Genomic DNA, 16,407 nt, shown 5'->3' with positions numbered 1-16,407 from the left:
CTCAGATATTAAACAGTACTTAGATATTAAACTCTCTCTTTTTGATATTAAACTCTCTCTCATGAATATAATTTCAAGTGCTGGTTTCAACAGTCCACTCTCTGTCACCATTTGACCGGCGACCAAACATCCGGTCACGCCAATGGTCCACCTCATTACATGATCAATACTTGTCAATGCTCCATTTACACCTTGTTGTCATTGCAGCCATTCCCAAGGTGGCCGTAGAGCCACCACCCAGCTACCACAACTACCTGCCCGGAATCGACCAGAGGAGAACCACCACCACCACCACGCAAAGCCCTCCCCTGACCCACAGGTGGGTGTTCACCATCGCCCCCAGAACGACCACCGCTCCCACGATGGCGCCCATGAAAAGAACGACGACAATGACGACCAGCCAGAAGCCCATGGTCCCCACTAGGAGGCCGCCAACACCCACTCGCAAGCCATACGTGGTTCCCACTCGTAAGCCATACGTGACGCCCACTCGCAAGCCATTTGTGGCGCCCACTCGCAAGCCATATGTGGCTCCGAAGCCAGTGACGACTCCGTCACCCCTTCCGCAATTGACTACCGTAGACAACAGCATCCACAAGGACGTGACCAAGCAACGAGGAGACGTGCATAGTGAGTTCATTTTTCTTCCTTGTTTCGCGGACTGCTTTAACATCAACTCCATTTCATGTGGACCGGACCATTTTAGATATAATATTTAGATTATTTTTGTTATAAATGGATTAAATGAACTGGATTTAAAGCCCTGAATATTCAGTTTTTTATAGATCTAAAATAATGTTTATTTTAGATTTTTTTTTATATATATTTTCAGATTTTACAAAATGATTTTTGAACTAAAAACACAGAAAAAAATGATAAAAAATATAATTATTGATTTAAAAGGGGGGAAAAATCAGGAAATTTAATTTACATCTATATCTATTATTTTAATTTGATCCGAAAACAGAAAGTCACCACTCATGAATGACTTTCCCGGGCCACACAAAATGATGGAATATGTGTTGTCCCTTATTAAACAAATCTAAGTGAAACTCAAACTCCAATCAAATGTATCTCCTCAGTCCCACGGAATCACAACCCCAACGCGGTTCTGGACTTTGACATCGAGCTGGGAAACACGGCCAAGGACGACCCCGGTAAGCCAACGCGTTTAAATGCCATCTACTTCCGAGTGTTTCGAGTGTACTTACCTATCATAAATGTTGATAAAAAACATTTTTTGTTCAATGACAAAAATATGGCAATACATAACGAATTGAATTGAACTCTCCTATTTTTCGTTTTTCAAGTAGAATGATATTTCAAGATATACCACAAAGTGCAGAAATAGTAACAACAAACAAAAGGACAAATATATAATCGAATAATACATAGTAGTAGTAGTTGTAGTAGTAGTTGTAGTAGTAGTTGTAGTAGTTGTTGTTGTAGTAGTTGTAGTAGTAGTTGTTGTAGTAGTTGTTGTAGTAGTTGTTGTAGTAGTTGTTGTTGTAGTAGTTGTTGTAGTAGTTGTTGTAGTAGTAGTAGTAGTAGTTGTTGTTGTAGTAGTTGTTGTAGTAGTTGTTGTAGTAGTTGTTGTAGTAGTTTTTGTAGTAGTTGTTGTAGTAGTTGTTGTAGTAGTTGTTGTAGTAGTAGTAGTAGTTGTTGTAGTAGTAGTTGTAGTAGTAGTTGTTGTAGTTGTAGTAGTAGTAGTAGTAGTTGTTGTAGTAGTAGTTGTTGTAGTAGTAGTTGTTGTAGTTGTAGTAGTAGTAGTAGTAGTTGTAGTAGTAGTTGTAGTAGTAGTTGTAGTAGTAGTTGTTGTAGTAGTAGTAGTAGTAGTTGTAGTAGTAGTTGTAGTAGTAGTTGTAGTAGTAGTTGTTGTAGTAGTATACATGGATAACTAAAAAATAACTAGATGTTTGCCAATTTAGTTTCAGACACGAAAATGCAAAGTTATTTTTGTCAAAGTTTGTGTTTTGGAAATAACGAGAATATTTTTCTATGGAATTTTAATGAATTTTGACCTTGTCAGTATTGGCCGACACAAAATGATACAAATAACTTTGTTTATCATCATCAAATTTGATGGACGGAATTCAATTACTGGCTCAATTGTAGTCGCCATTCAAGTATCGAGACTGTTTTGGAAAGCTCATCAAAAAGACACAATAAGGACAGGACAAAATGTCCTTTTTCAAATTATCTCGACCCAGCTATCCATTTGGTTCAAATCAACGTCCATTTTGGAGCGCATGTGCGCTAATGTGAGGATTTGAACTGCTGCTGGAACGAACTGATTGCTGTTTTTTTTTGAGTCACGGCGTCGCCATGGCAACCTTTTACCACTTATTACGATGAGGACTTATTTTAATACCATTTAACTATTGCAATTTTAAATAAGGCGGCTATTGGAAGAGGGCTTTCAAGAATGGAATGTTTTTTTTTTAATGTGGTTGGGCAATTTTGTGTTCAGATTCGGGTTTCCTGAGTTGCTCCTTTGACCACGGCCTCTGCGGCTGGATCCGGGACAACGAGGGTGACGTGCACTGGGAGACCACGCCCGACCCAGCAGGTAAAGTCTCGCGAAACGGAGATTTAACAACGACGCTGTCAATGGCATTTAATGAGTTCATTAACCCTATTATTACTACATTTTTGCACCTATAAGTACAATTATCAAAAAGTGTATTTATGAAATATTACAGTTAAACGCATATGACAAGACGAATGTAATGTATTCATATCTAAAAATAATGTATTCATATTTAAAAATAATGTATACACATCTAAAATTGTGTACAAATATCTAAAAATAATGTATACATATCTAAAAATAATGTACACATCTAAAAATAATGAATACATATCTAAAAATAATGTATACATATCTAAAATAATGTATACATATCTAAAATAATGTACACATCTAAAAATAATGAATACATATCTCAAAATAATGTATACATATCTAAAATAATGTATACATATCTAAAAATAATGTATTCATATCTAAAAATAATGTATTCATATGTAGAAACAATGTATACGAATCTAAAAATAATGTATTCGTATCTAAAAATAATGTATTCATATCTATCTCCCTTTAGGCGGCTCCTACCTGACCATTCCCGAAGTGGGCGACAAGAGGACGGGGCGGGGAGCCAGGCTGGTCCTGCCCCTTGCCCCACCCTGGAACCAGGGTAACCTTTGCCTGTCCTTCCGCCACAAGATGGCGGGCCACCACCTGGGCATGCTTCAGGTGTTCGTCAAAAAGGGGGACCGCTACAGCCCGGCCGTGTGGGGGCGCACGGGCGGCAACGGCTGGAGGCAAACGCAGATCACGCTGTGGGGGGCGGGCCTAGAGAGCGTGAGTAACCGTTTCACTCTTAGAAAGGGGAGGAGCCACCTGGTGACAAAAATTATATTCATGAGAGAGTTTAATATCTAAGTACTGTTTAATATCTAAGTACTGTTTAATATCTAAGTACTGTTTAATATCCAAGTAGTGTTTAATATCCAAGTTGTGTTTAATATCCAAGTAGTGTTTAATATCCAAGTAGTGTTTAATATCCAAGTAGTGTTTAATATCCAAGTAGTGTTTAATATCCAAGTATTGTATAATATCCAAGTAGTGTTTAATATCCAAGCACTGTTTAATATCCAAGTACTGTTTAATATCCAAGTACTGTTTAATATCCAAGTATTGTATAATATCCAAGTACTGTTGAATATCCAAGTAGTGTTTAATATCCAAGTACTGTTTAATATCCAAGTACTGTTTAATATCCAAGTACTGTTTAATATCCAAGTACTGTTTAATATCCAAGTACTGTTTAATATCCAAGTACTGTTTAATATCCAAGTGCTGTTTAATATCCAAGTACTGTTTAATATCCAAGTACTGTTTAATATCCAAGTACTGTTTAATATCCAAGTATTGTATAATATCCAAGTAGTGTTTAATATCCAAGTACTGTTGAATATCCAAGTACTGTTTAATATCCAAGTACTGTTTAATATCCAAGTACTGTTTAATATCCAAGTACTGTTTAATATCCAAGTGCTGTTTAATATCCAAGTACTGTTTAATATCCAAGTACTGTTTAATATCCAAGTGCTGTTTAATATCCAAGTACTGTTGAATATCCAAGTACTGTTGAATATCCAAGTACTGTTGAATATCCAAGTACTGTTTAATATCCAAGTACTGTTTAATATCCAAGTACTGTTGAATATCCAAGTACTGTTGAATATCCAAGTACTGTTGAAACCAGCTCTCAAAATTATATTCACGAGAGAGTTATATATCTAAATATCTACTGTTTTCAACAGTACTTAGATATTAAACTCTCTCATGAATATACATTTGAGAGCTGGTTTCAACAGTAAACTCTCTGTCACCATATGACCGGCGACCAAATGTCTGAGCACCTTGTCAAAGTGTGACTGTGCTCCCTCCAGGTGGTCCTGAAGGGCGAACGTGGGCGAGGACGCAGTGGCGAGATGGCGGTGGACGACATCTCGCTAGCCAAAGGCTCCTGCGCAGACGAGCGCAACCCCACGGGCCTCTGACGGAGTCGACTCCACTAACAAAGCGGGAAGGCGACAAACAAAAAATACAAAAAAACAAAACAATTTGACCACCTGGAAGAGACGCGACTCTGGGTCAAAGTCCCCTATTTCGCACTGGGCGCCTCCTGGTGTCCGAACCAGTGTACAGCGAGCGGCACGGTGCGCTACCCCAAAACGCAAAAGGCCGAACCGTACGCTGGCCAAGTCCGAGCGTGCGGTCGCTACGGTAACGTTGGCCGACAACCCAAAACTCCCAGCTGGCTGCTTTGCTCATCGCCCTGGCGACGATGCCGACGAGGATTTTCTTCATCCTCCGAGAAGAGCAACATGACAACGGACTGACAATCGATTCCACGGGTGAGAAAGGTGAGCCATTCCACTGAAACCACTTGTCACTGCACGTTATGAGTCGAGTCAGTCAAAAAAAATGCATTTGAATTGAATTTTTGGAGCGTAAAGTGGATGTCATTCCCCATTTTGGCCAAAAAAAGCAGCAAAAACGCTGTTTCAAGTATGACAAAAGAAATGAATTAAAAAAAATCTAAACTTTGATAAGCAAAAAAACATTCTGCAAAATCAGCTGCCAATATCGGCTTACAACTTTTTTTTTTAATGGTATATTGGTCAAAAAAAGAAAAAAATATATCCCCAAATTAAAATTGAAATTTGGTAGAATTTGAGGAAATTGAGCAAAAACTGACCAAATGACCAGAGGCCCTAAAAAAACATTATTTGTTCTTATTTCCGTGATATTTGGGTTGTTGCGCGAAAATTGATGGTAGTTAGCATTTTAGCATTTAGCAGCAGATATCTGTCACTTAGTGAAAGTTGTTCAAAAAACTTTTTAGCTCGTTTATCAAGACGGATAACTTCTAAAAGCACACAAATATACATTTTAGGATGCGAATATTGAAATGAAATGATGTGTTTACATGTAAAATAGAACATATGATAAGATACAATTATTGAATCATGTGGTTTTGGTGGAATGGCTCACAATATGATTCGAGAATAAGGTTTCACAATTGACAAAAACGGTTAGGAAATTAAATTGTTAAAAGAAATGAAGTATTTTATCGACAAGTACTGTTTTTTTTTTTGAAGACGTTTGACATTTTAGGAGAACAAAAGTATTGTACAGTGAACCGTTGTTAATTGTGTCTATTCACACGATGGAAAAAAATCGTCCGCGGCGGAATCACATTTTTAAAGCAAAAAAAAAACATGCCATTTAGCTTGCCCTTGCTGTTTTACGAAATCCTACAAAGTATTATGTGACTAAAGCAATTGTTTTGCAGGAAAAAGAGGATACATTGTGAATATGATGATCCTATATTGTTTTTGAAAGGATATAAAAAAGATTATAATGCAAGAATACATGAATTACATGTCCTGAGATGATTCTGCAATTTCAAGGGAGGATTTACCGAAAAAAAACATCACTTTAAGTCTCATAAAACGGTAAGCTTTTTTCCCCTTATAATTACAGACGCTCCTCTACTTACCAACATTCAACTTACGAACAAAAGGGAGTGAACACTTTCAACTTATGGACACTCAACTTATGAACATTTTCAACTTATGAACATTTTCAACTTATGAACACTTTCAACTTATGGACACTCAACTTATGGACACTCAACTTATGAACACTCAACTTATGAACACTCAACTTATGAACACTCAACTTATGAACACTCAACTTATGAACACTCAACTTATGAACACTCAACTTATGAACACTCAACTTATGAACACTCAACTTATGAACACTCAACTTATGAACACAACTCATGAACACTCAACTCATGAACACTCAACTCATGAACACTCAACTTATGAACACTCAACTTATGAACACTCAACTTATGAACACTCAACTTATGAACACTCAACTTATGAACACTCAACTTATGAACACTCAACTTATGAACACTCAACTTATGAACACTCAACTTATGAACACTCAACTTATGAACACTCAACTTATGAACACAACTCATGAACACTCAACTCATGAACACTCAACTCATGAACACTCAACTTATGAACACTCAACTTATGAACACTCAACTTATGAACACTCAACTTATGAACACTCAACTTATGAACACTCAACTTATGAACACTCAACTTATGAACACTCAACTTATGAACACTCAACTTATGAACACTCAACTTATGAACACTCAACTTATGAACACTCAACTTATGAACACTCAACTTATGAACACTCAACTTATGAACACTCAACTTATGAACACTTTCAACTTATGAACAAGCGCTCGGAACCTAACTCGTTCGTAAGTAGGGGAGCATCTGTACTACTTAAATGTATTATTTTTTTAATGGTAGCCCATTTCCCCCTTTAAACGGTGTAGCTATTTCTATACTTTTGTTGTCAAAGTTACAAACAAACTGGCTTTATTTTTAATGTCCAATCCATGTTTAACAGTCCAAAAGATTTTTTTTTACTATTTAAATTCCAAATATTGACTTTTTCTAAATTGTGTTCCAGTAAATGTACATACTCAATTGCAAACTTTTCATTGTGTAAATTCAGCCATGTTAATTAATCACATAACTAAATTTTTGGTTCATTTTCATTAAAAAACATGCATATATTGAATTATTCCACCTCCTCCAAAACACGTAATACATATTTGTTGCATTGCTCTGATGAAGAAAGGGCACAAAATGTTGGATAGTTTTTTTTTAAATGATTTATTTTGATTTTTTTTTCTTACATTGCGTCATATGCATGTTTACCATATTCCAAAATAGTACAGAGCAGAATGTAAATAAATGTTTGATTGACAGTAATTTCAGTTGGCTTCTTTTACTTAGCCATGTTTTAATATAAAATAAAAAAAATCCATGTAGCAAAGTGATTAACTAATCAGTAGAGTCCCAGAAGACAATTTTAGTATCAAATGAATGGTAGTGAAAACACTAAGTTTTGGCAGAATTTAAATAAAGTTAAATGTACTAATCTGAAAATCCAGCAAAAAGAGTAAATTGTATATTGAATACTAATGAGAGAACTTGTGTTGTGCGTTCAGTAACGCTTAAATATGGAACAAATTGGAGCAACTAAAGTGAAACTTCCTCTCTAAAACAATTGTATTTTGTCGAGAGATGGAATCCAAGAGGTGACACTTCATTCCTTTGCGGTGGTCACTGCCATTTTTAAATCCGATTTTAAATGCATGAGTTTTCCACTTGTATTTTCACATCATTCAAACATTTAGATGATAAACAGCTCCGCTATGAACAGGTAAAACAATTCCAGAGGAAAATGCAGGTGAAATGTTTGACTAGCATGATGTCAAAAAAAAAAAAAAATCAATTTTCATCATTAGATCAAATGATCTGAGCACTTTTGGTCATTTTAAATGGCCACGCTGTTCTCCACTTTATTTGGATCCAGGTAAGTGTAAGGGATTCTCAGACCTTTGTTTCTAGTTTGGATTTTGCTGGACAAACATTGAAGTTCGTTTAGAAATACGTCTTGCAGCTGACGGGGGGACTCCTCGGTGAAATGCTCCTCTGGGAACTGTCCCAGGGGAATCTGTCCACACCAAAAGTAGCCGTCAATTACGTGCGACTTTTCTGCTAATAACAAATTCTCACAACCATGGGGATTTTCTTTTTAACTTTATACTGGATGATTGAGAAGTAACTCCCTATTCTAAAGTCCCACTCTCGCAGGTCATGTGTAAATAAAGTATCTAAATATGTGTATATATATATATATATACACACATACATACATGTATGTGTATGTGTGTGTGTATATATATATATATATATATATATATATATATATATATATATAGATATATATATATATATATATATATATATATATATGTATATGTATGTATGTATATGTATATGTATATGTATATATATATATATATATATATATATATATATATATATATATATATAGAGAGAGAGAGAGAGAGATATATATAGATATATATATATATAGATATATATATAGAGATATATAGATATATATATATATATATATAGATATATATATAGAGATATATAGATATATATATATATATATATATATAGATATATATAGATAGATATAGATATATATATATATATATATATATATATATATATATATATATATATATATATATATATATATATATATATATATATATATATATATATATATATATATATATATATATATATATATATATATATATATATATATATATATATATATATATATATATATATATATATATATATATATATATATATATATATATATATATATATATATATATATATATATATATATATATATATATATATATATATATATATATATATATATATATGTAAACGTGTGTGCGTGTATATATATGACTTGAAATTCTACCCTTTCAAGGTAAGAACTAAGGAATAAAAATCACCCTAATGCACGATGAGCATTTTTTCAACAGATATTTTTCTTGAAATTTGGCTTTACTTACAAAGTCTGTAGTCGGCCTGCTGAGCAGGAAGGTGGTGCCCAATCCGTCGCCGGTCACGCCTTTATTTGGCAAAGTCTCACACAAGGTGACATGGGTTGCCTTCCACTTTTCACTGGGGGGAGGTTGTCGCAAGGTTGAGGGTGCGTTGGGCATCCAGCCGCCATAGTCGTACTGCAAATAGTTTGACTTGAATTCAGACTGGCCGGAAGAGAAGGCAAGACTGATTTATTTGATCTCACCTGTCCGCTGTTTACAGCTGCATGCTGGGCCGAGCAGGTGAAAATCACCATGGTGACAAATTTTATCAGGTCTCCCGGAGTGTTGAAACGCTCAGGGATTCCTGGAAGGAAAAAACATTGTTTTTAAAAACACCGTGGGAAAGGTGACGATCCGGCAAGCTCACCGGATTCTGGTTTGGAAAGGAAGCCATATTTAAATATGTCCGCAATCCATGCCTGGAGCTCAGTGTCTTGCTGGACTTCATCGTCGTCCTTGTAGTAGTGCAGGATAATCCCCTCCACAAAACTTTGGGGAAAAAAATGTGGGTTTAATTGTTTGGAGAGCAAAGCTTCTTGTTGGCTTGAAGGCGGATCTTATGGTACCCGTGGATGAAGCCCCACAGCTGTCCTCCATCCTGCAAATAGTAGAAGTTGGGCACATCCTTCATGTCGCGATCGGCAATGCTGTCAGGGAGGCAAAGCGACCTGTAGGTGGTATCGGACAGCGCTCGCTTGACGATCTTGAACAATGTAGGTCCGCCCGCAGCAGCATCCTGTGACGTAATGAGACCGGTGTTGATGTAAACGCGGGTTTTTAAAAGTCCGGTTGAGGGGAAAAACTACGCTTACCTTTGACAAGACTGAATTGGGTCCGATTAGCCTTTCTCGAGCTAACAGATTTATCTGCATGGTATAGCGAGTGTGGGGTATCAGGAGCTAAAAGGGATAGAGAAGGGTGTCAAATGCGCTGGAAAATAGACCGGATTGCGGCTTGGCCACCCCTGACGTATAGTAAGACTTTTTCTTCAAAAAATGACTATGTATAGTATCCACTAAAACGAGCATTTATAGTGAGAAGTTGGAGAATGCGTGAATGGATCAGACTACTTTTTGCATGGTAAGCTAAGTTGATGAGCTACGAAACGTTTCAGTTACCTTGTACAAGGGATGCACCATTGGAAGATTGCGAAGCAGCGACACCACAAAAACTTCGGCCAGGAGATGAGTGCGCAGTAAATGCGCAATGAGCTGGTGTTCGGCGAAATAGGCGCTTCGCACAAAGGTTTTCGCCAACAGCCAATCGTGATGAGAGTCCGTTGGGAGAAAAATGGGGTTGCCCTCTCCCGGGATCTGCTTCAGCTAGAAGGAATAAAGCACTTTGCTGTCAATGATACGGCCGTGCCTTTCTAGATCATATTTGATGAAGCTGTCTGAATTTACATTTTTTTGGACTATAAGTCACACCCGAGTATAAGTCGCACCTGAGTATAAGTCGCATCTGAGTATAAGTCGCACCTGAGTATAAGGCGCACCTGAGTATAAGGCGCACCGGAGTATAAGGCGCACCCGAGTATAAGGTGCACCCGAGTATAAGGTGCACCGGAGTATAAGTCGCACCCGAGTATAAGTCGCACCCGAGTATAAGTCGCACCCGAGTATAAGTCGCACCCGAGTATAAGTCGCACATGAGTATAAGTCGCACCTGAGTATTAAAGTACAAAAGTAAAATGGACAACAACTAGCTAAATATGTATCTGTTAACATAACAGTTGTTCAGATAACTCTGCCCTAAAAAGAAAAAAAAAACAATAGAATAGGCTGTTGGTGTTCAGAAATCGGATTAAAAAAACAGACTTTGTAACAATAGGCCAGTATCTAGCGACCCTTAAATTCTATTTTTATATTGCTTTATTTTGTTGTATTGTTAGCACGATCTCGTATGCTAAATCCAACACCAACAAATTTCAAGTTGTCGGAAATCAATGCATTTGAGTCAACTTAAATCACCTGAATTGCGATGGGCACCAGGTTGTTGTCAGGTCTTTTGTGAAGCAAAACGAGGGGTGCCATCATGTATTGCTGATCCCCATCGATAATGTTGGCAGGCACCCCATCCAGGTTCTTGAAGTCGCACAAGTAGATGTTGCCTTTCTGTTTAGAGAGAAAACAAATCCATGCATTTTGATTGCAGAGGCTACAAGGATCGTGATAGCGAGCTAATGCGCTATTGATATTCTCGATATTGGAAACATCCGGAATAAAAGCCTTACCTCCATCTCCTGATGCAAGTTGGAATTGTCAGGAAAGCAGATCAGGTCATCCGTCACGGGGAAATTATCGGGCAGAGTCTTGATACGTTTAATCAAATTGGGATTAGTACCATTTAGGAACTGGTAACCAAACAGCCAATCTTCCTGCCAGTGTTGCTTGACCAATTCTGACAAAAACAAGGTGAAGAACAATTCGGGTTACCATGTCAAAGATTGGGGAAGGAACGTTGATATCAATATAAACAATGTCGTGGAAAACGAAATAAGTAATAAGCCACGGTACCTGCCACACTGCTTTGTTTTGGGTGGAAGAAATTGGCAATAGCGCCAATACTTTTCCAATTTCCACGGTTGTCATATAGACCCTCAGACCAACGGCGGACGAACCTGAAAAACAAAATAGCAGCCTTTTCACAATAAATCAAGATGAGATTAACAAGAACAAATCAGGCAAGGCATTGATTTGATATTGATAACATGTTTTTTCTCTGGAATATATTCTTCTAATCATTTCAAAAACAATTTGGTGTTTTTTTTTCAAGCTTGGGTCTCGGGATCGTCTTATATTCGGGCCAATACGGTAAGTGTGTTAGATTGGTGTAGAGTTACCATGTTGTCCTAGGTTTTTTTTCAGGCACTCCGATTTCCACCCACAAACTCAAAACACTCACGCTAAGCTAGCTGGTTGAACAGTGGTCATTGATTATCCGTTTCCTTGTGCCCTTTGATTGGCTAGTAACCAATTCCAGGATAAGCGGTATAGAAAATAAATACGGTAAGATTTGTAAAGCACTTGCTTACCCCGTGACAAATGTGAATCCTAACTCGATAAACTTGGTAGGAGAAAACAGAGCTTTCAAGGGCAATTTATATTCCCCTTCTTCCTTCATGCAGAACGGTAGACCAACTTGATACGATTTCCAGCTGTTGGGTGAGTAAACGTTTATCATATTTTCAGATAGTGGACAATTGAAATGTGAAAAAAAGAACATGTTATAGACAGTCCCAGTTAACCCTCACTTGTATTTTCTGCGGCGAAGATCCATCTCTTGCTTCCTCGCGACGGAACCCGCAGGGCTGGTTTCGTCAAAGATCCTCAAAGCTGGCGAGAGACAATCGTATAGAATCTTGGTTATTACAGTGTTCCCTCGCTACTTCGCGTTTCAGCTATCGCGGACTCAGAGCTTTGCGGATTTTTTTCAGATTTTTTTCGGATTGTTTATTTGAGCTTTTTAAAAATATATTTTTAGATTTTACAAAATAATTTTTGAAGTAAAAACTAATAAAAAACGATTAAAAAATGACAATTATTGATTTAAAAGGGGGAAAATCAGGAAATATAGTATACATCTATACTCTTCATTTTAATTTGAACCTAAAACAGAACGTCAGCACTCATGATTTACTTTCCCGGGCCACACAACATTATTCAGCGGGCCACATTTGGCCCTCGAGCCACCACTTTGACACATATGCACTAGACTATCTGACCTACGGGTGTCACCCCTGATTTTGACTATACAGTGTTCCCTCGCTACTTCGCGCTTCAGCTATCGTGGACTCAGAGCTTAGCGGATTTTTTTCAGGAAAAAAATACATAAAAACTTTAAAGATATTAAAATAAAATGATAAATTACATCATTTTACAAGAGGTGGAAACAAAATATTCAATAAGAATTAGTAATTGCATCAAAAAAGGCCAAAAAAGTGGTCAATAACATGGTGAGAGTTCAGGAATGGCATTGATGACGTCATGGCTGTTTACAGGCCCAAAAAAAACAATGTTCACAACTCCCAATAACGATGTTTCTTACGTGCAAAAAAACTGCAGAAGATCCTCCATCCGGACTACTATGATATTTTTGCTTGGTGGTGCTTTTGTGCACGTGTTATACGTTTCTTTAAGCATTTTTGAAGGGGCACGCCTACTTCGCGGAAATGCAGTTATTGCGAGGGGTCCCGGTACCCATTAACCGCGATAACCGAGGAAACACTGTATTGGGTAGAGAACAGGAGGAGTACCCAGAAAGACACCATACCTTTGCCCTCCCTGAAGGTATGGATGTCCGAATCACGAATCCAGGAGTAAATGGGGAAGGTGTATTCATCGTTCTCGGGGGACGTCACCACCACCTTGTTGGGGAACCAAAAATCGTTGGGAATGATGTAATATTTTTTCTTGACCAATTCTATCAGGATCAGCTTTCCGAGAGACTTGGTGCAAGAGATGGTCAAAGTGGTTTCCTGTAAAAGAATAAAAGAAGTTCCCGTCAAAATAAAACATGGATTGCAAAATTTTGCAAAACTTTCATATTTGCTGGCCGAGAATTGAAATACTAATCAAGTAGATGTAAATGCATGAAAAAAGTACTAATGTGAAAAATCAATACAACTTCCATTTTTCCCCGTAAAAAAATAACAATAAATCTTCCATTTCGGTTTACTTGTTCTTCAGAACAATGAATGATTCTTTTAAGATAGTTTGGAGACCAATCAAAAATAATTAACATTTTCATTCTTACCCAGCAACTGATGATTTTCCCCTAAAAAAATCTCCATTTTTCTTGTATTAAATCAATAAATCTTCCATTTCGGTTTTCCTGCCCACTTGTTCTTCAGAACAATGAATGATTCTTTTAACATAGTTTGGAGACCAATCAAAAATAAGATAACATTTTCATTCTTACCCAGCAACTGATGATTTTCCCCTAAAAAAATGTCCATTTTTCTTGTAAAAAAAATCAATAAATCTTCCATTTCGGTTTTCCTGCCCACTTGTTCTTCAGAACAATGAATGATTCTTTTAACATAGTTTGGAGACCAATCAAAAATAAGATAACATTTTCATTCTTACCCAGCAACTGATGATTTTCCCCTAAAAAAAATGTCCATTTTTCTTGTAAAAAAAATCAATAAATCTTCCATTTCGGTTTTCCTGCCCACTTGTTCTTCAGAACAATGAATGATTCTTTTGACATAGTTTGGAGACCAATCAAAAATAAGATAACATTTTCATTCTTACCCAGCAACTGAAGAGGGGGAACCAGACACAGGTGAAGACACTCTCGCCCTCGGTGCCCACCAGCTTAATGTGGACAGGCGTGATGCTGTTAGCGAGGAGCCCATTGCCGGTATAGATGGTCACCCGATAGTTCACCATGGTTCTTTCTGAAAGGTTCTTCTTTCTCAAATAACCAATCGTCCACAACCGTTATTTATATGGTGTATGCTCATTTGTGGGCGTGTATGTGCAAGTGTCCACCTTTCCAAAGAAAGGTGAGCACCACGTTACCTTATCAGGGCGTATTTTACAGAATTCCATAGATGGGACTTCACAGGGATACAGGTCGTAGTCATTTTCTTTGGAAAATAACGCCAAAAAAGTGCAAATCAGGCATGAGTAGTGGCCAGAAGCCCGAGTTGTTACCGAAAACTATGTAAAAAAAGGCAAGCTTCTTCGGCCATGTACATTTATTGATGTTATATTCAAGAAAATTAATCGTTTTGTGCCGTCTTGTGGTTATTCTGACTCAAGTCTGGATTGTGTGGTCAAATCTCTTTTCTGGACTTCTTTAATTTCGTATTGCGAGTAAGCACGATGAGAATCGACTACTGCTTTCCATCGAGACGTTATAAACCCTTGCTAGAATCCTTACTTCTGAAACAATGTTGGTTTCAACTATGCAGAGGCAAACTGTTAAATAAATGATTGTTATTGTACAATTTTAATTGTCAAGCAAGATTCCAGCATTTAAATAGTGAGTCAAAACTGGTGAGTGGGACTTGATTCGTAATGCTATTGATAATGATGAGTTCTGTTGTGTTGCAAATTCATTTAAAAAGGTTATTTTTTTCAAAATTATATTAGACTTATTTGTACTGCAGTTTCATCTAACGGGTAGCATTATCGTTAGTCGTGGATTTAATAATTTTTATGGATCATAGCCAAATATCTACTGAATCATGCCCTTTTATGCACTTTCAGTGGAATAGATTGCGAGAAAAAGGTCAAATCGAGAATTTCTTGAGTACCAGTTTGAAAGGTTTACCAAGGCAATGTGTGCCGTTGATGTTTTCACTCCCAGAAAACAATTAGGTTACGCAATGATATACCACTAAAGAACTAATGTAGTTCAAATGTGATGTAAAATTCTCTCAGAAAACATAACAGATAAACAGAATAGTGCAGTTAGCGTTATTTGACCTTTTACCAATCAAGAAGGAACCACATTTTCTGAATTTTAATTTTTAAACAGTCCTTTTAATTTCAGAGTAAGAACACAGTTCTTTACTGTAAGACAAAGGTCAATGTTTATCAGCAACATTTACCTGTTAGCTGTTAACTGCGGCATGTTGCAATCACTTTGATTGCAAACTTGAACCAGATCAGGCATGGTGTGCAATTTCTGAGGAATTCCTGTGAAAAAATACAAAGACATATTCCGTATCACTGCGACTTTGTGGTACTGCCGATGACTGAAATAAATGCTGACGTAACACAGTGGACTGTCATTTTCTGGAGAGAATATTACCTGATTGGTGCCGTCTAGCAGTGCAATATTCGAGTTCCTGGCGCCACATTGTGTTACTGATAGTAACCTTTGTTGCTGTGGTCCCAGCTTTGTGTAGGTCATTGACTAGGTCCCACCGTGTGCTTCTGGGATTTTTCCTCACCGATCTTGTTATCGTGGGTGAGATAATTGCTCCCACTGTTGATTTCTTTACACCATATTTGTATACGCACACGGACACGTACATACACAATAATGATGCGTTTATACATACAAAAACGCATATAATATATATATATATATATATATATCTATATATATATATATATATATATATATATATATGTATATGTATATGTATATGTATATGTATATGTATATGTATATGTATATGTATATGTATATGTATATGTATATGTATATGTATATGTATATGTATATGTATATGTATATGTATATGTATATGTATATGTATATGTATATATATATGTATATATATATATATATATATATATATATATATATATATATATATATATATATATATATA

The 16,407-nt window shown here is 36.6% G+C and overlaps 2 protein-coding genes across 9 annotated transcripts in view; one reads left to right on the top strand and one right to left on the bottom strand.

Moving 5' to 3' along the window:
• The window catches only part of npnta (nephronectin a), a 36,639-nt gene extending 29,247 nt beyond the window's left edge, over positions 1–7,392 (top strand). For all 4 annotated transcript variants that reach the window (XM_077718941.1, XM_077718939.1, XM_077718940.1 and 1 more), the window contains 5 exons: positions 208–630; positions 1,083–1,157; positions 2,471–2,569; positions 3,105–3,364; positions 4,459–7,392. In XM_077718941.1, coding sequence (XP_077575067.1) covers positions 208–630; positions 1,083–1,157; positions 2,471–2,569; positions 3,105–3,364; positions 4,459–4,569 — 968 coding nt within the window. In that variant the 3' untranslated portion in view covers positions 4,570–7,392. The remainder of the gene's footprint in view (positions 1–207; positions 631–1,082; positions 1,158–2,470; positions 2,570–3,104; positions 3,365–4,458) is intronic.
• On the bottom strand, positions 7,289–16,115 carry LOC144198091 (polyunsaturated fatty acid lipoxygenase ALOX15B-like). Of its 5 annotated transcripts, none has more exons than XM_077718933.1 (17): positions 15,879–16,115; positions 15,676–15,763; positions 14,639–14,706; positions 14,369–14,531; positions 13,386–13,590; positions 12,367–12,448; positions 12,148–12,270; positions 11,630–11,733; positions 11,347–11,513; positions 11,084–11,227; positions 10,232–10,435; positions 9,926–10,012; positions 9,680–9,849; positions 9,481–9,602; positions 9,317–9,417; positions 9,078–9,248; positions 7,289–8,140 (listed from the first exon to the last, which is right to left on the bottom strand). In XM_077718933.1, the coding sequence occupies exons 3-17, from the start codon at positions 14,701–14,703 to the stop codon at positions 7,961–7,963; spliced, it is 2,088 nt and encodes a 695-aa protein (XP_077575059.1). In that variant the 5' UTR covers positions 14,704–14,706; positions 15,676–15,763; positions 15,879–16,115; the 3' UTR covers positions 7,289–7,960. The 5 variants fall into 5 exon arrangements, with proteins under 5 accessions (XP_077575059.1, XP_077575061.1, XP_077575063.1 ...); XM_077718935.1 differs by having other exon boundaries at positions 14,369–14,527; XM_077718937.1 differs by having other exon boundaries at positions 14,369–14,514.
• Positions 16,116–16,407: the final 292 nt, after the last annotated feature.

The sequence above is a fragment of the Stigmatopora nigra genome, chromosome 6, assembly GCF_051989575.1.
Source record: "Stigmatopora nigra isolate UIUO_SnigA chromosome 6, RoL_Snig_1.1, whole genome shotgun sequence".
Classification (NCBI taxonomy): Eukaryota; Metazoa; Chordata; class Actinopteri; order Syngnathiformes; family Syngnathidae; genus Stigmatopora; species Stigmatopora nigra.
Note: the sequence above shows the minus strand (reverse complement) of the source record. Positions and strands in the feature narration are given on the sequence as shown.